The following is a 24,811-nucleotide window of genomic DNA, read 5'->3' as shown; positions in this document are numbered from 1 at the left end:
TTGTCAAGTGCCCTTCCCACAAAATTCTAAAATTTTATTGCTTGATGCTTCGCTGAATTTTACAATTTTGCTGTACGTAAATTCTGCCGTACCGGCAGTGATCATGATTTCAAATTCCCCCTCCCCGAGATTTACTGTGTTATCTGAAAAACAGCTCACAAGTTGCTAAAAATAGCTATAAAACTGGTTCCACAGCTTTTAGCAACGGCCTCCCGTTGTGCGTTTGGAAACTCAGCTTTTGAAAGAAAAGGAAGGGGAATAATTTCTCTCTGACTACAGTATAGATGAGGTCCGTGACTTTGTTTGAGCTACTGCAGAATGTTCTGAAGTACACTTTTTTCTGTTTCGGCAACATTCATCTTGAGAATTCAACACTTGTTCATTAGCCCTTAGTAATTGACAGAAATGCTTTTAGAAAGTAGTGGGTTCATTGATACCAACAAAATGGTTGGTATCAATAAACTGGGGATACGTTAGTTTCAGTTGTTGGGTTCAAATGAACCTTTCAAATACTAAAAAAGTCCTTTTGCATAATCGAATCCTTTTGCATAAAGAATTTCATCTGAGAATAATTTTTCTACTTAAAAATGAGTTTTGCAGTACTTTTTAAATACTACTTGTATTTTTATTTTCGAAAATTTTCATAAATATTGTAATTAATTATTTCCAATTTTAATAACTCGCAGAAAAAACACAATTTTCAAGAAATTTTTTTATTATGGTTATTCAAACTTATACTAATATACAGCATCTTTTATATTCCTTATACATTTGACACTGCATGCTTCAACCTGCATGTAAGTTTCTCTTCCTTAGTAACTCCTGACCCAGAGACGTCTCAATGAAAGCCAAATCATGCACAAAATTTTCACCTGAAAAGAAAAAAAAAAGAAAATGATAAAATATTTTTAACACCATATTTTCGACCCCCCCCCAAAAAAAAGAAATTGCAAGAAATACAAATTTCTAACAGAAAAATGCATTTTCAAGCAGCTGAAATTGTTTCACAAATTAATAATGCAAATAGCAAATGTAACATATGGCACTATTGCCACTCAGTGCAATCTCTGCATATCCTAAATTCTGCTGGCTGATGTCTTCGTAAGTTCTGAACATTTTTTTGCCTCTAAATTTTGCTGCTCAGTGCCCTCTGCTAAATTATAAAATTTTGACTACCACTGGTTGCACAGGCCCTGATCAAAGCAAAGAGGCAAGATGCTACCTGCTATTGATAAACTGCCTTATAAATACCACAAATCTAAATAAATATCAGTTTTATTTCCAAAACAGAATTATCTCACAGCTAAAGCATTGCCTTTGCAGAAAATCTTCTAAATGGAAATAGAATTGCATCCACATTACATGTGCAGAATCCCAATAATTCATTATAAACAGTTCCAAACCATAGTTAGGCTTAGAACTCACAACAGTATTCTTCTTGGAAGTCTTCCTAAGGAAATGGTAGTATATTCAGGGAACATGTGGGCAAAATCATAACAGTATATCACAAGCCTAATTCTTGACCATACATACTAGAAAGATCACAGAAATTCCTCACAGGAAGCTAGATTCATATAACAAAATTTCATGCAACATATGGCATATGGGAAAAAGCAAGGACATTATAATCACTAGCATAGTTTATACCCAAATGAGTTGCAGATGGTGCACTATGTGCTCACAGCTGATTATCACTAATGCAGATATATATTTACTAATATTTAGAAGATGATGAAGTATAGCAAAATATACAAAACATTAGTCCTTAAATCCAACACATTTTCTGATTTTCATACCATCTAGAATAATAGATTTGACGTTAGGTACAATATCAGAATTTTGGGTACATGAAATGTGAAATGGTTTTTTATATTTAGTCACTGTTTCTAGTAATTTGTTCGAAAGTAACAAATAAGCTGGTTTCAGTCTGTCAATGAAATGTTAACTTGTCTGTCCTTAATTAAGACTCGGAAATATTTATCATATTTTTTCACCACAAAAAAATGGTCCCTCAATAAGCAAATTCAAGTGCCTTTTTCACACGATCAGTTCTCACAAACACATGAGAACATGATCTCAAGTCTTTATGCATAAATATTTTATGTTTGTTAGCAGTTGATAAACTGGTGCTGATCCATAAAAGACAGTAAATTTGTTACAAATGGTTCAGGTTTAGTTTTAGTGGTAGGTAGTCGAAAAACTCACATGGTAACCTTATTTGCATAAAATATACCATTTGAGCTACAGAGTGATTAGTATCAGGACATATTGCAACTCTGAATCCTAGAAGGATTTCTGTCCATCTGATGTTGCTGTGAGCCTTTATTGCATTTTTTTAAGTTCTGAGAAACTGCTCAATTTTCCCACTGCAATGTGGGTGGTATGGAGTGGAACGTAAAACTTTAGCACCACATACTTTTGCAAGGCTCTTGAAAGGCTGCGACTCAAACTGTCTTCCTTGATCTGAGATTATGGAACTAGGCACAACAAATCTGCTAATCCAATGATTGTAAAATGCTTTGACAACCATTTCTCTTGTGATATCTGGTAAAGAAACTACTTCTCCCTAACAGGAAAAATGGTCAATAAATGTCAGATAATACGTCCTACCAGCAGATGGTGGTAATGGCCCAATCAGGTCAACTTGCACAATACTTAATCTAGCATGAGGTGCTTGGAACTCGGCTATTTTAGATTTTGTATGCCTGTTGACTTTGCTCCTTTGACAATTAACAGGACTTTAAGTCTATTCGTGAATTTCTTTCTTTATATTTGGAAAGATAAATTTTTCAGTCATCTCGTTGACAGTTGTCCTGATACCAGAGGAGCAAAATTATGAATTTGATGAAACATTTGTTGTCTAAATTGCTTTGAAATAAAAGGCCTGATACTGGTTGTTGAGCTGTCACATCTTAATGTTTTCCAAAATGCTAATGTAGATGATTTAAATTTCAGTGAAGCACTACCTGTCATTAAATGTTGCAATTCTTCATTATATTCTTGAGCATCTGCTACTGCTTCATAGCCAGTAACTGAGACTACTTCAACTGCAACTAAATTTTCTTTGGCATCAATATGCTGAATATCAGTTGAAAATTCCGATATATACTGAAGTTGGTGTTGTTGTCTGGGTTATGCCTTCCCATTCTTTTGCTTCTATGCATATGACAGTGGCTTGTGATCAGTAAGTATGATGAATTTGCGTCCTTCCGATACATGTTTAAAATGCTTGACAGAAAGATATATTCCTAAGAATTCTCTGTCATAGGTACTATAAACCTTCTGTGCATTATTTAATGTTTTAGAGTAGAACACAATAGGTTTTCAGTCTTGTTCTTGTTCTTCCAATTGCTGCAATACTGATCCTATAGGAAAGTCTGATGTATCTGCACACAAAGGGTAATCCATTGGGAAACACAAAAGGGCACCATTGACTAAATCAGATTTGCACTTCTCAAACTGGTGAATTCCTTCATCTGTGCAGGCCTACCAGCGGCAGAGCGGTAAAATCGCTGAACACTGGTAGTTCGGTCCGAGGTTCGAATCCCGCGAACGTACTGGCTGCATGGGCGTTTTCGTGGTTTTCCCCATGTGTAACGTGTATATGAGCCAGTTTCCCTTAGAAAGTCCTCCACGAAGGCATCCCTTCTCTTAGGCAGATAGCCCTAGTGTGCTTTGCCATAATTAAATACACTAAACACCTTCATCTGTGCATGGAACTTTACAATGATCTTTTTTTATCACCCTTTAACATTTCGTGTATGACTCCTTGAGTTTCTGCAGCATTTTTCAAAAAGCATCGATAAAATTTTATCATGCCCATAAACGAACAAAGCTCATGTATTGTCGGTAATTTACATTGCAGATTACTTCAACCTTTTCTGGCAGCAAACAGGAACCTTCTGTAGTTATGAGGTAACCCATAACTTATGTTTAATATGTAATACATAATGTAATATCCCACCACATTACCCATTTCCAATCCTCAGATGTCCAGTGTCTTTTCTCGACACCACTGAAAATGAAGTCTTGCATGTCGGCAGAACTGAGTGATTTTCTTACAGGCACCAAAACTATGCATTCCTATCCCTCTGCAATTCGCTGCGCATAGTTCTAGCTGAAATTTGTTGGGAAGAGCCTTGGTTGACGATTTGTGATAGTTGAATCCGTGTTCTGCCGTACAATTCATCGGAGATACCGCCGATCACTGTCTTTGAAAACTATGCTCGAACTGCAGTTACATTTTTTAGAGAAGGATTCGAAATCGATGCCCCCACTAAATGTGCACCAACAATAAGCCCCTTTTTCAAATGGTGAACGATCTGCCGCCTTTTTTCCCCATTTTACTTCATTCATCATGAAAAGCACTCTTACACCTTACTTATACTGGCATTTTAACCAAGTATAATCCACATCATAGAAAAAATTTGGATATTTCATCCCTAGCATGCATTCAGATGAAAATCTGAAAGGTTTCTTATTGATTGGCCAGTGTGTGTATTATTATATTATGCAACATGAGGCAGCATTAACATGTGGAGCTGGGAAGGCTTCTAATGATCACCTTTCTCTCTTGTGAGAGCAGGATGCACTGAAATTTGATGTCCTTATTTTTTAGAATGGTTATGAGTTTTGTAGACAAGTGGATCATCCACGTTCAAGATATAAGCAATCATCTTTCCACAATACTCAATTTTGTATGTCTTCTTCTCAAATATCATTGTATGGATGTCCTTCCAGCTGAATCAGGAGCAGTGACTTTGTGGAGGTTTTCCTTGGAGAAATGGACTTATATTGGAGTTACACATGATTCAAACCAAAATACTTCTTTACCGCAAGTATTTAAGTTCAGAGGTGTAACATGTTGTGCAGAAAATATTCTCAACAAGTTATCAGCTATGGATCAAAGCACACAAGAATACCTAGAAACAGAAGTGCATGAGGAAACATTCAGAAAAGAGATGACTTTAATTTTTTCCAATGTTAGTGCAGCACAGGTGATGCTATTTTAAAAAATTATTTATTGAATTATGACAGAGGTCATCAAACTTATTTTCTTTTTCACAGAAACTGTGACTTTATGGAAGTCTTCTTTGCATAAATGTAGTTTTACCAAAGTTACTGATGATTAAAACCAAAATATATGATTGCACGCATTATTTACACTGCAAAATATAACATGTGGTGCAGAAAATGTTCACAACAAGTTAGCAGCTATAAATGAAAGCACACAGGAATATTTAGAATGAGAAGTGGATGATGAAACATTCAGAAAAGAGATGCAATGGCAGTGCAGCACAGGAGATTCTAGCTTCAAGTATTGATTACAGAATTATGGCAGAATTGATCAGACGTATCTATTACTGAAAGCAGAGACTTTTTGAACATATTTTTTTTAGAGAAATGGGGTAATATTCTAATTAGGTATGGATTTAATCATAATGCTTTGTTGCAGGCATAGTTTTTATTCAGACGTAGAAAATGTTACGGTGTGCTGGCTTGGCTTGTTACTGATTACAAATCAAAAATAATTTTTGGTTTCCTGATTCTTTTCTCTCCTGCATTCTTTCTAGGAGATGAAATAATTTTATCTGCTTCTGAAATTTCAATTTCTCTTTTTTCTTGTGTTTGTTTTACAGAAGCAGTGGCCTGTTTTTGTTTCTCATTCTGTGCTCTAGCATCAACAATATACTTCGGTTCTCTAAGAGACATTTTTCTTGGTGCTCTTGGATCAACAAGCTCAGGAAGAATACAATTCACGTAAAATTTTTCGAGTTTTGGAACTAAACTGATCCAGAAAGTTTTGTCTTCGGGTATTCTTAATGTGATTGCATCTTCTCTGCACCATATATATAAATCACACCAATTCCTCTCTGTTATGGCTAACTGCCCTTGAATTTGAAAATAATATTTGTGGCTTTTCGGTAAATAAAGATTATTATCAGCATCCATCCGAAGACCAACAGAATTAGGCTTGCTGAAAAAGTCTGACAAGTCTGCTGAGAATCTGGCTGTATAAGGACATTTTATTTCAAGTAATCCATCTTCGTCTATCAATCCATCTGGCGAAGTACAAAGAAAGGGATATTTAGGATCAATAAAAAGGCCACAACGTCTGATGTTTTTTCCCATGTGCTTTTCCTTGTATTGATTTAAGGCTACTGCTTCGTTAGCCAAGCCATACTTTAATGCTTTAGTTGAAACGTTATCATTATATATGATACGTTTCACTAAAGCAGCACTGAGTGTTGTTGGACGCCTATCAGCAACATCTTTGAAAAAGGATGATGATATTCTTCTTGATCTTTCATGACGCCATCTTTCAGATGATGACTGTCCACGTGTTTACGGCCTCAAGAGAATCTTTTTTTGGAACTTCAATTGATATAAAAAAATTTTTAGCTGCCAATTCATATGCTTCATCTGATAGGTCTGGTTTCTCAGGAAAATCACCATAAGAAATATCCCCACCTTGCTGAATATGTCCTGCTTTCCTCATATTTCTCTTTTTCTTCTCAGTGTCAAAAAGTCTACGTCTCTCAAGACGTTTTACATGGCGCTTATTTCTGGAAGCTAAGAATTTCAAAGTTGGAGTCCTGGGGCTACTTCCTGTTACAGCTTTTTGTGCATTTTTTTGCCACTGCTGTGCTGGATTTTGATAGGCCATGACAGCAATACTCGCACGCCTGTTCATGCCACCAGCTTTGGAAAAATCAACTCTTTTTCCACCAGATGTTTTACACAGTTGACTCATGAAGCTTTCAGCAGGATTATTTGTGGCATTCCAAATAAGAGTACTGCTACACGATATCAGTACTCTTCCCACTTCTGCTTCAATAGCTTGCAACATACCCGAGGAAAAAATTTCATTGTATGTGTTGTCCAACTCTGCACCTTTCTTTGCACAAAAAGCACTACAAGCATCATGCTTGCCAAATATATGATGTGGCCCATTTCTCAAGTCAGATACTAATGCATCAATAGCTTCTTGTGTGTGCTGATAATGGCTAGGTAAAGCATGAGCTTTTATAGCTACTCTAGCACCTCTGACTAACAGTGGCATTTTAATTTTCAGCAATTTACGGGCAGCAATTCCTTTAGCCCCGGGGAAGCGCGCAGTATTTTGCTGAAGTTTCTCAAGAGCTCTGCGATATCTTCGAACAGCATGGTTAGCACATTCTACTTTGATCACCCGTCCTCCATATGAAAAGCTTTCTTTCACTTTGGCCATTGTGTTAGCATCTCCATCTCCAACAAGTCGAGTACAACGTATTTTGTGAACACACTGGAGATAATTCAGACCTTCCACAATGGCACTGCTTTCCATACCTGTAGAAGGCCCATTCCAATTTCGCCAACAAAGGTGCACTTTATTTGGCATCTTGCCATCTTCAATAGCACTGCATATAAGGCACACTTTGTTGCGAATTCCAACAAACAAAATTTTCTGGGTGACCATGCCTATAATAACAGATATGCCACTTGAAGCATTGTAACCATGCCCATAGCTTCTTTTACACCAACCTCCATCAACAATGACAGTTATACAGTGATAACCATCATTATCTTTATCATTGCGAAGTTCTGCCTGCCTTTTCTCCTCTTCTATAGCAGCACACATAGTTTCCTGTGCACATCCCTGTATTATTTTGCCAGTAGTTCGCTCACAAGAAGCAAAGGTCGAGTTGCTCATATACGGAATTTCCATGATGCTAAAAATTTTATCACATACATAGTTATATGTAGTGACAAGACCACGTCGAATCACTTTGTTAAAAATAAATGATCCTCCAAATTTACAATTTAGGGAATGTTGCTCTAATGTCCTAGCCTGCACTATTACAAAAGACATATTGCAAATTGTTCTGCCAGATGGTAATGGATTTGCCTTTCGTCGATCTTCCCTTTCGATAATTAAAGGTGAATCAGGACACAGAAATTCATCATTAAGGTTCTCCTGAAGAGGCTCAGACTCCAAGCTAAAATATATATATATACAATATATATACATATATATAATTAATATATATAAATATTACAAATTAGGTTTAAATTTGGCTTATTTGATGACAGCAAAGCACTTGATCTTCCTAAGAGGAGGAATGCTTTCATGGAGGACTTTCTAAGGGAAATGGCTCATATACACGGGGAAAAACATGAAAACGCCCATGCAGGCAGCCCATTCGCAATTAGGTTTAGGAAATTTAGGCAACAGATAGCAAATAAATTAACAATAATAATACACTGGATTACCAGTATATTACTACAAGAAGATGAGTCATCTTCACAACTGCTGCTTCCATGCTCGCAGTGTCATTTGCTCATGCAATATTAGTCACTACTTTGTGTACCGGAGGTTTCACATGAAGGGCCTCTACACCTGAGTATAAAATGTTCGTGTTCCAGTAAACACTGAATTCAGAGGGGCAAGAATAACTCTTTCATGGTGGATAACTCAGTTACCAAATGGCTTTCTAAGGCTCTATTCAAGCCGTTGTATAAACGTCATAATTCCCAACTAACAACGCTTTGTAGTCAGACCTTGCTATGTCACAAAAACTAGTTTGGGCATTAAGCTTGAAGTTTTCAACTTTGTGCCGACTTGATATAAGAGTCGGGCAATCAGAGCATATACATAAAACCTATTGAGAGAGAAAGCTGTAGACACATACATGCATGCACAAATTTAGCTTCTCTAATTGGCTATGGCTTAGACCCTCTCTCGCAGGTGTGAATGGAACTCCCACATTTTGTGCCTTATGATTATGCGTCTATGACATTTATACCATCATGTGAACGGAGCCTTAGGATGGCATACTAAGAAGATGCACTGTCTTGTGGGGATAAGCAATTTATACTCCTAAGCCTAAAAAAAAAACTTGGAAAAAAAAGATCACGACTTAAATTTGTTGTCTAATTGCTCTAATTTGAGGCACATTATGAGAGGAAAGCAAAGGTAGTAATCAGAATTATTTAAAAAATTTTATCCTTATATTTTTCTTAAAAATTCTGTAAAATAATAAAATTTGTGGTTTTCCTCAAATAAATATATATGGAAAAAATAACAGCCACATAATCACAGATTTCATTTTGTTATATTTTATTAACAAAATTTAAATTATTAAAAATCTCTTTCATGAAGGGAACATAAAACATCATGAAAACAATGAAAAAGAAGCAATATTTAAAAAAGATAGTAGGCTTATTGATGAGGCTCCCATCAAAAGAATCAAACCCCAAAATATTTTCATTTGCTTCAGTGTCCCGACTTTAAATTTCACTGATTTCAATGAATATATTTTTAAAAAAATCTTTTATTTTCAAGTTCTTTCATGCAAAACGTCCAAATTTGGTACAAATCAAATTCATCCCCCTCTTTTTGATAGCTACAATATTATATTTAACAGTTTTAATAGCTATCAGTATGTAAACAACATAATGTAACACCATAAAAGAAAAACATAAATGATGACATTTTAATTTTGGCATAGAGAAATACATATTTACCCCAAAAGAGAGCTTGTATTTCTACCTTCTACGTCAGAGTCAATAACTGAAATGTCCAGATCAGAACTGAGAAGAAAAGAACCATAATTAGTTTAATTAAGATACAATAACACACCGACCAAGTATTAATTTGAGAGTCAAGCAACAAAAATCAGCATCATATTTTGAAATATTCACTATTTGAAAATATAACGCTGATTTTGGTTGCTTGACTTCTAAATTAATACATAATTAGTTAACCATAATTAAGTGACTGTAATATCATGCACAGCTAATATCTATTTTAAAAATAAACCAACTTACCTCAGGAAAGCCTGGTTTGTCTTAGGAACATTAGCTGTAACTTCTGGCGTAGAAAAGTCAAATTTTTCACTTCCGGACCTAAGAATGAAAGAAATAAACTGCTATAACATAATTAAAAAAAAAAAAAAAAACATGAATAAATAAATAACACATAACAAATTTAAGCATTAAGCTATGTATGACTACCACCCATCTCAGACAGTGCGACAGATATTGCTGTATACTGTTTCGCCATACCCTGTGTAGCTATTATATCATGCTGTATAACCACAGTTTAGAAAAATTACAAAATGTGTTATTTATATCTATCTAAAATGGTACATTACTACATGATTTGTAAGAATAAATTAGAGGGCTCTGCGAATGAAATTCCTTCCAATTAAAAAATGTAGGAATAAAGAAAATGCAGGAATTGCAAATGCAGAAATGAAAAAGGGGATTATATTTTTTGTACAGAATCCAGATGACATATTTTTCAACATTTTAGAAATTTCAATATTAATTTTAGGGGCATAAAATATTAGGCCCCTAAAAGCAGAATATAGTTTTTAAATGTTCAGATAATCTTCCTATGAGAAGAATTCCTTTGAGAAGTACACATCTGAACCACAATTAAAAAACATGTACAAGAACAGAGCTGAGGACTTCTGTTTGCAGAAAGTCTGTCACATAATATATGAAAAGTTTCTTATTGGTAGATTTTTGATCAGACGGATATTTTAATGTTATACAGAGAAAGCATTCACTCCCTTTATACTGGAGATAATTCAATTTGGACAATGGCAAAAAGGCTAAGCAAGCCTGAGCGTATTGGTCCCATTCTTGGCACTAGTTTGGTTTACGCTCAAAATACACAGCAGATATTTTCTAATTACCTGCATCCCAATATCAATTCAATTCAGCTTTTGGTGGAATTTAACATTTGTGACATATTTTTCAAAAACTACACTTCACAACATGCATACATGACAAATACACAGAACCATAAATAAACAAGCAATAATATATATTTATATATAAATTTTACTAAATGATCATAAAATGTTCCAACGCTAAAAGAAAGTTTTAACATCCAAGTAAATGACATAATAAAAAAAAGCAAGTTGAACAGCGAGCACATGAATAAATGTGCATACACCTGTTAAAATATACCATAGGTAACTGACAAAGCATTTCGTAGCAAACATATGACTATAAAATTTCCAATAACACATGTAATGATGGTGAATTCAATTTAGATCGCAAGAACATGCTCATACTTTTGAAAAGATTCAATTATTTCAGGAATTCCTTGTGAATTGGAATTTACCCTTTCAATATTTCCCAACAATTTAGTGTGAATGGAGGAATAAATTCTTATAACAGAATTGAACAATTATTAGCATCCCCTCATACACACACATACAAAAAAAAAAAAAAAAAAAAAAAAAAAAAACTTACTTTGTAAAAAAAATCATCCGGGCAATGATTCTCCTTTGACACAGATGCAGTTGTATCAATAATTTCTGACCTTCAATAAAAAAAATACGCATATTTTACTTCGGAATTAACTTACTACGAAATCATAAACACGGGGTAGTCGATATAAAGAATAAATTATTTCTCACCTTTCGAAAACATCCGCTTGTTCGGAATCTTCCACATCTCGGGAATTTAATTTCATATTTTTTTCTTGAGCTCGACGTTTACGCTGAATTCTGGATCTTTTATTAAAACCAGGATGTTTTTTCGGTCGTCCTTGATATTTTCGCATATTTTTTGCAAACTGACCACAGTACAAATAAATGTAAACAAAACGAGTGCGGAATAGCAATGCAATAGGGTTGCCGTAAACGTCATTCTGCTGACAGCTGACAATGTTTAGTGAAAACTGTGTATAAAGGAATATATGAAACGCTTCTAAATATTATTTAGAAAAAAATATGATTTATAACTGATATCAAAATCAATTACTTCGTGAATTTTTGCAGAAATAAGATTACAATGTTAAATTTTAACTCGTAGCGTCATCTATTGATGGCTTTCCAAACTACACATTAAAATTACGTATTTCAAACTAATTTTTTTAAAATATAATATTTAAGTAAATTTCATTTCAAACCTGATTCTAACATTGTGATTCGAAAACTGACCTATTGCTTTATATTTCTGCCAAATTGCACGCAACATAGTTTCTTAATTAGCGATTCTGCGTGTAAAAAAATTTTTAGTATTGTAATGCTGCTGTAGTAGACCACCTTAACACAACAATGAATTTTGAGTTCTTCATTTTTAGCATAGCACTGAAAAAAAATTATATCACAACACATGCTAGAATTATGTAATTTCAGCAAAAAAGACTGTATTTTAAACATCTGCCTCAATCTACTCTGTGTCGGGAATAACAAAATGATTAGGGGGGGGGAATGCTTTAATTTAAAAAATGCAGGATTTTTGGGATGACCCATGTATTGTTACTTCATTTATTACATACATACAGGTGGTTCAAAGAATCTTTCAAAAATATACAAACAAGATAGAGGGGAATGAAGTAAGCAAATTTTCTAATGGAATATGTGTGTAGGATGAGGTCGTGCAGGAAATAGTTGAATGGTAGTGCAAACATTCTGCTATCTGATAGGGACACTGTGGGGGGGGGGGAAAGGACAGTTCTATATCTGCCGTTCCACTTGGCCAATTGATGAAATTCAATTTGTATTTTTCATGTCTCGAAAACGCATCTTAGGATATGTATTACAGGATTCGTATGGTCCTTAAGAGTCCTTAAAAGTCGTCAAATTTTTTGGAATCGAATTTTGGTCCTTAAAAGTCCTTAATTTCGGTCAAAATTTGCAGAAGGTCCTTAAATTTAATCATCTGCAATTTCTGCCTGTTTTTACAACTGCCATTTTCAGTGTGAATTAGCATTTTGGAGGAGTATTTTTGGAAATTCACTGATAAATATGGTTATCTTTATAAATGGGTGAATGGGTTATAATTTTGTCCTATTTTTAATACATACATTGGATACTCACGATTTTGGGGAAAAAGTGAAACATAAGCATTTCGAATTTATTTAATTTTTTCTAATGAAGAGCTCTTAAACAACTTTTTGCTTTTGGTGATGTGAATTCTTTTATTAAACAGTTCTAAATTTGGTGGCATATCAACATTTTGAATGATTTTAAGATCAGTTTCATTTTTTAAAAAAAAGTTGGAGATCTGGGAATTTTTCAATGATTTTTTTAAACATTTTAACACTGAAAATCATCAAAATAATAACATATTGAAATTATATTTAAGAAGTAGCATTAAAATGAAACATTTTTATTTTACTCTGCAATATTAGAAAGTGATATTACTTTCCATTTTGCAACTTATTATGCAGTATTTTGAATCTGAAAAATGAACAAGGTAATAAAGCACAGTTTTCGAAATAATACTTAGCAAAAGTGAAAGAGTTATGTAATTAATTAAAAATGTCTTCTTTTTTAATTTTTTTATGGTTAGCGTTTTTCACATGCAGTTGTTTCAGAATATGCATAATTTTTCTGTATAAAATGATTTTATACACTTTTCCTCTTCTCCCACCTTCAAAATATTTCTGGCATTTCGCTGTTACAAGATTGGTAGGGGTAATTTTTCTTTAGGATTTTATTCATTTCATCTTGGAAAGTTTAGAAGGATTTGAAGGCAATATTTATAGACCCAAGATTCTAGAAAATTCCAGAAAAAAAAATGAAAAATGTCTTCATGGTATTAACACATAATGGGTGTATTTTGCAGAAAGTTTGTGGTGAATTTCTTACTTTTTGGAGAATTTTGGAGGAACAATGGAAACATAATATTTGAATGTTTTTCTTTCCCCTATTTTTTTTCTACTTTTCACTTGACAAATGTGTGAAAAATATCAAAAATGCTTGTAATCTTATCACATGGACAGACATTTATAGAAAGGAATTTTTGTATTTATAAAAAAAAAAATTTGAAAACTGACAATTTAAAAGATTCATCTTATATATCATACACACGGCTCATCATCAACTCATCATACACACGGCTGACGCTAGATATTTTATCACCTGATGAAATCTCTGTGGATACTAAGTTCTGCTACCTAGTACCTTCCTATATTTTGCTCCCAGTGCCTGTCCTAAATTCTAAAAGTTTTGCTATTTCTAGATTTTTTCCTCATTGGTTCACTAAATTCCAAAAATTCGGCCACATTAGCTCCGTAACTGGGCCTTACAATGTATCATTTTATATTTATTCTGAATATTCATATTACTAAAGAAATAAAACTGTCAGCTTAGTTTTTAGAATAACAGAAATCTTTAATTAAATCCAAAAATTCTAAAATGAAGAGGAAATGTATTGAAGAAAGAAATTGAATACATAAATAGAACGAAAATTATTCTCCGAAGATATGTACAGTTATTATTATATAAATTAACCAGTTGTTTATAATTTCAGTCTTCTTTATAACTTCCCCTTTCCATTTCCTCGACAGAATGTAAAAATCAGTTGGGTAGTTTCTAAACTTTGGTTTTTGGATTGTAAAACAGAGTGTATTTCTGTCTTTGGAGTGCACCCATCATTAGTCCCTGCCAGCTCTGATAATTGGCAATTATTCATTTTTGCATTAGCATTGCATTTGAATTTCACGAGTTGTAGTTTATTTTGTTAGCATAAGAACATGCCATTTAGTTCTAAGCTTTTTTTAAATAAGTGGTATACAGTGGTGGCCAAAATTGTGGACACTTTTGGAAATTTTTATATTTTTGAACTTCGTATGCTTATAGAAAATGTTACGTTTCGCAAATTGCAAACTTGTATATATCATTTTAAAAAGAATTTATTACTGAATTCAATACAAAACACAAAATTCAATTATTTGCAATACAAAAAAAAGTTATATGTACTTTAGTATAAATAAAAAACACAGTTATGAAGTGGTTTGTAATGTCTAGCTTTCCTGGCCAATCACTATTCTTGTTCTGAGAACCAATCAAATGTTAGTAACTGCCAGTAGAAGCTGACATCATGTTTACACTTGAAACAATTCATTATTTTGCTTTGTTCTGTAGAAGGAGGACCTGTTTCTTATACACTGCAATTACAAGTAGGAATTTTTGTAAAAATTTTTAATATTTAGTCAAGAAGCAATGACATCAAATAAAAGAGTAGATTGGACACCTAGAAAGAGATGTAATATTATTGTGTTACGAGAAAGTGGTCTTTCCTATGCTGAAATTGCAAGACAGGTGGGTGGTTCAGTGACTACATCTGGAGTCCGAAAGTTTTGTTTATGATATCAGAAGACAAATTCAATAAAAAGCAAAGAAGGAAAAGGCTGAAAAAGGTGCACCACATCTATTGATGACAGAAGAATAAAAAGACTATGTCTCCAAGATAGAAAAATGTCATCAGCGGCCATCAGAAGTGATCTAAATGATGCTGGTGTTTCTGTCAGTTCAAGAACAATCAGGAGAAGATTAACAGATGTTGGACTGAGAGGTAGAATTCCACGAAAAAAGCCTTATCTTAATTTTCAGCAACGAAAAAAAAAAAGACTACAGTGGGCAAAGGAACACATTAATTGGACAGATGATCAGTGGTCACAAGTTATATGGAGTGATGAAACTAAGATATCAGTATTCAGTAGTGACAGGCGAAAATATGTAAGACGTAGAATAGGCGAAGAGCTACATCCTGACTGCATTCAAACAACTGTGAAGAACCCAGATAGTGTTATGATTTGGTCATGCATGTCAGCAGATGATATTGGTCGCCTTCATGTCATCAGTGGGACACTGAATGCCAGAAAATACATTGACACTATTCTACAACCAAAACTTCTACCTTCCATCAGAGATCTCTTTCCCAACAATGCTTCGTTTATTTTTCAGCAGGATTCTGCTCCTTGCCACATGGCCAAAATATCAAAAGAGTGGTTTCGTACAAAGAGCATTAAATTGTTGTCATGGCCAGGAAACAGTCCTGACCTCAATCCTATCGAAAATTTGTGGCACCGTTTGAAAACTCTTGTCCGAATGAGGCACCCATCAAATAAAAGGGAACTAGTTGAGGCTATAATTGTTTCCTGGCATCATGTAATAATGAAAGAAGAGCTTTAAACTCTTGTCAGCTCAATGAAACGTCGATGTGAAGCTGTAATCAAAAATAAAGGGTACCCTACTAAGTACTGATAACTCCCTGCAATCATCACTATCTAATATATATCGATAACTATTATCGTTTAACTTTTTTTTGTATTGCAAATAATTGAATTTTGTGTTTTGTATTGAATTCAGTAATAAATTCTCTTTAAAATGATATATACAAGTTTGCATTTTGTGAAACGTAACGTTTTCTATAAGCATACAAAGTTCAAAAACATAAAAATTTCCAAAAGTGTCCACAATTTTGGCCACCACTGTATTTAAAACCTTTATCTGACTTTGTAGTTACTTTCAGACATAGCAATAATTTGCTTCATGTCCATCAGTGGTTTTGGACTATTTAACTTCACCAGATCATGCAAAACCTTATAGGTACGTTGTCGAGAGATTGACAAGTTAAGAGATAAAGCATGCAGAAAGTAGTGGGAACATTATTTTGCATATTGAATTTCTAATTGTTAGAAACCAATTTCTAATTGTTAGAAAATATGCTTAAAGAGATAGAAATTGATATAAATTAGCTAAAATGTCTGGGAAGGCTTCAGATTAAAAAGACGCATAAATATTTTGTTGTGTGTTGTTGTTACAAAACACAAATATTTTGTGGATTTTAATGTGTAATTATCCTAATATTGTTTAAGAATCAATGTCATAAATTACTTGTATTTTAAACTGTGAAATGTGATTAGATTGTGATTTTAATGGTGCTTTTTTAACAAACATTTTAAAAAATAAATAAAATTTTATAGTGGCTATGTAAATTTATAATAACTAAGAGTATCTGACTACCTAATTTAATTATTTGTAACTAAGTGCACAGCCTTAAAATTATCTCTGCATGCTAAAGCAATGTATTTATTGCCTTTCATTAATCCGTACCATGATTAAAAGATACAACACAAAATTTTTTAAAAAAATTATCTAAAACTTACTCTTTGCATCTGGTGATACTTAAAATAATACAAAACAACTTATCACCTCATGTGTTTTAGTGGCTTATTGGTACCTTGAACTATATTAACTGGATTGCAACCCTAGAAGCTTTACGTGAAGCTACAGCACTATCTGCATCGGACAGAAAGAGCACAACTAATTGCAAACCGTACATACATCAGGCTTTCAGGTTTGTTGTGATCAGCAGGTCTCTCTCTAGGGAAGCAGCAGCAGTGGCAACAGCCAATCTTCTGTTATGAATCATGCTGATTTATAATCAGTATGAAGCTAACTGTTAGTAAAACATAAATAAAATGTCTCTAATCTTCTTCAAATATGTCCAACTATTGTGAGTTAGTGTGAAATATTCAATGCTATTTGATAAATTTGATTTTAAGTTGATTTTATTCTCAATTTTGTTTTATTATTATGTTTAGTAATAATGCATCCTTATTTTGGATCTATTTGATTCTTAGGATGGTATTACAAAAGTGAAGTTCAGGCATAGATAATATCTTTAACTAAAATTATTCAGCTTCCATTTGCTAATAGGCCCTTAATTTTTGTTTTGTTAATGGTCTTTAAAAGTATTTAATTTATGTATTTTGACACAAATGTAGGTATTTTGACACAAAATCGGACTTCTTTTGAAATGACATGCCAATTTTTCCCATATTTCTATTCTATGACTAAAATTATGCCAGATTACCAAGTTTTGTGAAAATCGCACAGGTTGTTTTTAAGAAATTAGCTCTCAAAATTTTAGCTCCTCCATGTTAATTGAATTTGGTATATATTTATTTAGTATCTCCTTTTTTTTTTATTAAACTTTTTTATTCTTTTTTTCGCATTTCGAAATTTAGGTTCATTCCAAATAAAATTCACCCATTTTTTATGATTTATTTTTAAAATTTGTATTTTTAAATAGTTTTTATAAATTTTTCAAAACAAATTTTGGCTTATAAAATTTTTGCCATCATCTTAAAGTAGATGCATTTCTAAGCATACCTACAAAGAATGAGAGTTTTTTAATTCAAAATTTGCTAAGATATACATGAATTTACATATTCGCGTAGTTTGAATTTTGGCATATTTGTTATAAGCGATAATAATGCCAAATGTGGTTTACGCATTTTGTTAAAATCATTTGAAAGTATGAACGATGACTTTTTTCCCTCCCCTGTAAAATGAAAAAAGGGAAAGGAAAATAGCTTACTATAAGTTAAGAATTTCGCCAGGCAAACTGAGAAAAATGCTCTAAGATAAATGTTTGAATTTCTCTGTAAATTTTGCATCAAATTTAACAAAATTTAATATGTAGGCATCGTTTGAATAGTAGAATCAAAATATGGGAAAACAAATTGGCATGTCATTTTAGAAAAATTCTGATTTTTGTGTCAAAATACCTATATAGAACAATGCTATATATGAATTTAATATATATCTTAAGTCGCACTTTCAAGACAAGAAAAACGCAATTTGAATTTTGTCAATCGGCCCAATAGAATGAGAGATGTAGACTGTCCCATTTTTTTTCTTTGTGTAGTGTACATTATTCCTATGTGTATTTTTAGTGATATGGCATGCTACATAAACATACAGCTTGCCAACATCATTTTGGGACTGCAGCTAAGCTGGAGCAGCTGCTTTTTTCTCTACTCAGCTCCATGGATAAAATACATGTGAACAAACTCCATGTTCATGTAGTTATGTATACTACTCAAAATTTATACGGGGGAATGACTTGTGCTAGCAGAGCTCTTTTACCTTTCATTCAGCTGCATCTTAAACTATCTGATTGCATCATTTCCTTACACACACATTTCATTACAAAATGTCTAGCATCTAGTAGAAACGATCAGAACAAAGGCTATCTTTTTGAAAAGTCATGATCTATGTAAACTCATCTGTTTCTCCCCCCATATTAATGAAGTCTGCATTATTTTTCACACAATTGCTTTTTGAAATACTTTTCAGATTTATGATATTTACTCCTTTAAATTTTGTAGTGCTTGCCTGAATTTTTTAAAATCTGTTTTAACTTTATATATGTGTGTGTATGTAATAATAATAATTATTAATGTTGTGAAGTAAATGGGGAATTCATATTTTGTTTCTCTAAAATTAATTTAAGAATTTGGAGACTTCTCCAATAATCTAATTAATTATGCTTGACAAATCTGAATTTTCTTTCTTTTTAACTTTTGAACATGAATAGTTTGTTATATGTGTGATTATTTAAATGCAGTTTTTTGTACCTAACATGTGACTTATGTTATACAGTTATACACTACCCGACATTGAAAATTCAGCACCAAGAAGGAGTGGCCAGAAAGTGGTGAAACTTGACAAATAGAGAGAGATAGAAATGAGCAATAAGTGATCTTTTTTCTAAATGGTGTGCATAGTACAGAGTGAGGACAGTACCAGCTCAGTAGGTTTTAGGACCATCTTGGCCATTGATACCCAAAGCAACATGTCTAGGTACAGAGTCAGTGAGACTACAGATGGCATCCTGAGGAATGTCTCTCCATTCCATGCCAACCATTTGCCACCATTCTCTTCTGAATGCGGAACTGGCAGGGTCTGTAAATAGCATCAATCACATCCCAAATGTGTTTGATTGGTGAGAGATCAGGAGGGAACGGTGGCCAGGGAATCATCTGTACGCCTTGCGGAGCATGTTGGCTGATGCGAGCAGTGTGTGTTCAGGTGTTATTCTGCTGATAAAGGGCATTGGGCACTCACTGAAGGTAGGGGAGTGTCACCAGCCACAGCGCATCATTCATGTATCGTGCCCTGAATACGAACTAGAGATGACCTGGAATCATATGCAATTGTGCCCCAAACCATGGTACTACATTGTTATGTGGTGGGGCATTCCACAGTTGCTGCCAGATTAAACCTGTCTTCACATCGACGCCACACTCGTACATGACAACTATCATTGGAGACACAGAAGCGGGACTCATCTGAGAACACGACCATGTGCCGTTCCATTGTCCATCTCGATCGAGCCTGGTACCATTACAGATGTTTCTGGTGTGGGGTCAATGGCAGTCTTTTTGGTGGAAGCCATGAGTGCAGGCCATTGGCCAACAATCAACGGCAAATAGTTCTCATCGATATGGGAACATCCAAGGTGCAGAATTGAAGTAGAAGTGGCTTGCATGTTCACTACCACTTGTTGGCAGATGCACCGATCTACACATGCTGACATCACTTTGGCTGCACCCCTCGAACTTGCCACATTTCCTTATTCCAACTATCATCACCACAATCGGTGCACTGGGGACGCATGAAGGTGTGTGTCAGCTGAGATTTGGCATATGGACCAACCTGCCCTTCTCAGTCCGATTACCATCCCCCTCGTAAAATTATCCGTGTGTTGGAACTGATGACAGCCTGGCATTCTCTGCTATTACATGCATTCGAGACAAGAACAGATTTTCAAGAATGATTTCCCTAGCAGAAATAATGCCATGAAAATTGAACATTCTGCAGGTTCTTTCCCTTATATCTTCTTCAACATGTGCTGGAGAGCTGCACATTTCACATTATTCACATAACTTGGTCGTATGCATCTACCCTGAAATTTGCATAATGCTCGAGCCACTCCTTCTTGAAGTTGCATTTTCAATGTCAAGTAATGTATGAAGAAGGTTATTGGTATTTTTATATGCATGTGTATTTATTTTTGCTCTCTTTTTCAGTGATAATTTCAGTTTTATCAGTGTTTTTTAAATTAACAAGTATATAAGATTAAGTAAAAATTACATAATAATATACATTTCACTGAATAATAGCTATCTGAAATATCTATTTTTGATCTAAAATGGCATTGATACCTGCTTTTTTTGTGAAGAAAGATCAAATAACTTGCTTCTCCTTTTCAGGCGTGCCCTTCGCAGAGGAAATAGTGTAAAATATCTAGTACAAGATTCAGTTTTACACTATATCAAAGAAAATGAGTTATATTCATCAAATAAGTAAGTTTTGTTTCAATAAGTGAAACTTATTTATTTGGGAAAAAGAATTGACTGAGTAGCATGTTATACAATTATAATTATTTTTTAAGGTTTAGATAAACAATTTTATTTATTTCTTTTCCTATTTTTGATTGTAATTCTTTTTTTAACTGTGAGTGTAAAAATAAAAAATGATGTACTTTCAGCAAAATTTTGCAAACTGATACACAGAAATTCATGATGTGGGCATAATGCTATTGTTTGGTGGGAATAATAATTTAACTGTTTCAACACAAATTCTTCTTCCTCCTTCCTCCACCATCCCCCCCTCCTCCAAAAAGGGAAAATGCAGTTCTATGTTTAGTCTGGATTTTATTTGACATTTTTTTCGTTGGAGGGGGAAAAAAAATGAAGTCGTGAATAACAGGAATTGGGGTCAAGCAACTCTATTAGTGCCTGAATGTGTTAAAGATCATATGTAACAATCTTCCTAAAAACATATCTGTGCTGCTTTCCTCAGTAAACTAAACTTTCACATGGCTCTGTTCACTCTGGAATAAATTCTTACATTTGTATGTCTTCAGAATCTTCTAAAAATAAAGGCATCTGACATGCAGACAAAATCCAAAAGGATGGAAGTATTGTGTTAATGAAGCATTTTGAATGGCTATATGAATGTCCAAAATATACTGCTTGAAAAGCCTGATATCCTTTGTACTTTTGCGTTTGCAAATCAGATAATTTGAAATTACATTTCTAAAAATTATGCTTAGCAATTTCAAATTGCATTTAAAAATGCTATATTTTTAGCAAATTCGTCACTGATGAGCTTTATTTTAATGCAAAATACGAGTTATAAAATAGGGTCCCCCCCCAAGCTGTAACTAACAAGTAACAAACATTTTGCATGACTTCAAAAGTGCCAAATGTTAGGTCATGTAATATCCTCTAGTCATTTTTTTTTTTTTTTTAATCATGAGCCTTAGTTTATGTTGATGCCTAGATTTCTAAAAGATAAACTTTTCTGAGTTGCTGTCATATCCTAAAAAAACATGTGGTTCTCACTCCACTACACCTGGGATAATTAATCTGTAATACTTTTGCAAGAAAGTGATCTGAATATTTTTAGCCCAAATGGTTATTAGCCGAGGAGAGCTATTAGTTTCGAAATGGCATTTTGCGTCGAATCACTATTAATAGCTATATCACTTTTCAAATTGTTGCCACCAAATATTATTGGCCTGTATTATATTTAAAAAATAACTTAAAAAAAAGAATCTACATAAATGTATGTATGTTTCTTGCATTTTGAAAAAATAACAGTACCTACAGTCATGAAATTTTGAATAACCTAGTCCTCCACCCAAAGATGGGCACCTTGCAGCCCGAATTTGGAATTTGTTTTATTGTCTATTTCATATTTTGTAAAACTTAAGGAATTTTTGATTGAAAAACTCAACAGTTGCAAAGCGAGCAGTGGCAACACTGTAGGTAATAAAATATTTGTACCTCCTGTGCATGAGGCTGCCTATCTGAAATTCTTAAGATATACTGTTTTTAAATATTTTTTTAGCCCAATGTGGCATTAGCCCAAATGCTCTCAAAATATGTATGTGTTCGTAAATGGAAAAAAAAAAAAAAAAAAAAAAAAAAAAAAAAAGCCAGTCTTGGTGTGATATAAAATCTGAATATTCCCCCCCCTCCGTTATTTCTAGCAAAAACATTTAGTGAGAATTAATCTTTGGTGATCTTTTAATCACAGTTTTTAGTTAAAGTATTTGTCATCAAAACTTTGCTTAAACTTCTCCTTCAATTTTAAATTGATAGTGATTTAAGATGTTGAATTTCTTTTAAGTTCAGGTCATACATTTTCATCTTTCTTGAACTGAGAGCATCTTTCGCTTTGAAGACCACATTAGAAGTTGTTAGAACTGAACTATGATGAGGCTTTCTGAACAGTATGCTGAATTATGTGTTGTTGATTGTTTCATGATCACAAACAACAGCATGCATTTTAATTCTGTCAATATTTTTTGTTGAAAATTTAACAGTTGTTTAAGCTGAGTTACCATTTTTATCACTTCACTTGCATGAAAAATGAAGCTGATTTTTCAATACCTTTTATTTGCAATATATTCTTCTCTAATCAATCTTTTCAAAACATTAATTGTTTCTGTGAAATTAACATGATAATCAATATGTTTAATACATTTAATTTTACTAGTTGTGAAATTCTGAGTCAATCAATATCATCATCAGCATTTTTTTTTTTTTTTTGGTGTATGTATGTGAAATTTGATATTCTTCCTTAGCTTGCCCCCCCAAAAAAAAATTACGTAAAACTCTGACATTTTTTCCTTGTTTGTGGTTTCCTTCACATGCATAAGCTTATGAGAAAAGCTTTAGCTTGTTTATTTCCATGATAAAATTCTGTGCATGATGTACTTAATTTATACTACTACTTAATGAGTGGTAAATTTATTCACATAAAATTGCATAACGGCTCAGCAGTAATTACATTTTTAAGATTTAATGTTTTTTTCTGTGCATGATAAATCTTGAAGCTAGTATGCACAATCCAATGTTGCAGTCCTGTAAAAGAAATAGGCACCAGAAAAAATACAACAGAAGTGTAATCAAATTCATCAGTGCTAATGTTTTTTCAGTAAAGGTACTGCTTGTTTTACGAAAATAAGCAATGAAGAGAAAGGGAAAAAGCTGCACAAAGCACATATTTTGTCTTATGCAAGGTTCTAGATCAGGTAATTGTTAACATAAAATCAAATTTACAGGACTTGGTATGTTATCCATTGATTGTTTCTGTATTTAAAATAATCATGGCCATGGTAAAAATCAATAGTGTAATAGTTGCTGATTCATTTATGAAGAACCGTGACATGTATGAGTGCAATAAAATCAGTTTGGAGTGATCACACATGTGTTAATCAAGTGTGAGAGCTAAGTGGTTAAATAAGAATCCTCTGAGTTGATACAATAGCCACTCAAAATCCAGTAATGCCCTTTTAAAATCATTACCTTTTAAAATTACCGTGTGACTTTTTTCCCCCTCCATGTGAATATATAAAGAAAACAGTTTGACTGCTTTAGGGTGTCTTAAATTAAGACAGAACATTCTTCATATCTTCCCAATGAAAGATTCTTACATTTAGTCATATAGAATATGGCGGAATTGTATCATGAATATGTGCTTTTTATTTATTATTTTCTGTGTTAAATAATAATTGCTTGAATACCATTTATCGGTGAGTTTTTGAGTAGAAGCTTTATCAAATGATGTCTCCATTGTCCATGGACATGCTTCCAAGGCAGTACTGGAGGCTGTCTGTTACTCATCATAACTTGCCAAGCATATTCATGATGGGAATAACGGATGCTGAATTTGAATGTGGAAAATTGATAGTTCCATCCGAGTTGGATAAATACAACCAGAATGTGTGGGTGGACTTTTTTTTTTGTGTGTGTGTGGGGGGGGGATTGTTATAGAAGTTACCTCAAGCTAGGTGTTTTCTGATACATTAAGTTAATATTGGAATTCAAGAACCACGTCAGAGCTGATGTTTATTAGGATCCTTGGCAGTATGTGCACAGCTTCCATTGCTTTATAGAAGAATGTGGGCATAACAGAACCATCATTTGCCAGAGGTCATATTCAAGTGCTGATTCAATAAATGATAGTCTTACAATTATTATCTGACAAAGAATAATAAATAAAAAGTGTTCTTTATTTAAGGTATAATTTTACTAACTAATTACAAATTTTTCTGAATCTTATATAATATTTTTCATCAGTGTGAGAATATGAACTCTGTAACTTCTGTTCTGGATAATAATTTGTTAAGATTATACTTTTATTGTTCTGTAAGTGCACATCTTGTTGGCTCATACTTTATAGAATAAAATGTGCTTATCTTGAGATAC

The 24,811-nt window shown here is 33.4% G+C and overlaps 1 protein-coding gene and 1 long non-coding RNA gene across 6 annotated transcripts in view; one reads left to right on the top strand and one right to left on the bottom strand.

Moving 5' to 3' along the window:
* The window catches only part of Nmnat (nicotinamide mononucleotide adenylyltransferase), a 104,127-nt gene that overhangs the window by 45,380 nt on the left and 33,936 nt on the right, over nt 1-24,811 (top strand). For all 5 annotated transcript variants that reach the window (XR_015040667.1, XM_085814920.1, XM_085814921.1 and 2 more), the window contains exon 7: nt 20,801-20,893. Coding sequence is in view for 4 of the 5 variants with exons in the window: in XM_085814920.1 (XP_085671046.1) it covers nt 20,801-20,893 (93 nt within the window). In the remaining variant the exon portion in view is untranslated. The remainder of the gene's footprint in view (nt 1-20,800; nt 20,894-24,811) is intronic.
* Nucleotides 698-11,726, bottom strand: LOC146997552 (uncharacterized). Its single transcript, XR_015040666.1, has 5 exons — nt 11,418-11,726; nt 11,251-11,320; nt 9,811-9,888; nt 9,508-9,573; nt 698-872 (listed from the first exon to the last, which is right to left on the bottom strand). It is a non-coding gene; the product is annotated as an uncharacterized LOC146997552 (long non-coding RNA).

This window comes from Stegodyphus dumicola, chromosome 4 (assembly GCF_044657685.1).
Source record: "Stegodyphus dumicola isolate Sdum_Otavi_A_Nest chromosome 4, ASM4465768v1".
In the NCBI taxonomy this organism is placed as follows: Eukaryota; Metazoa; Arthropoda; class Arachnida; order Araneae; family Eresidae; genus Stegodyphus; species Stegodyphus dumicola.
The sequence above is the reverse complement of the archived record's forward strand: the minus strand, read 5'-3'. Positions and strand labels throughout refer to the sequence as shown.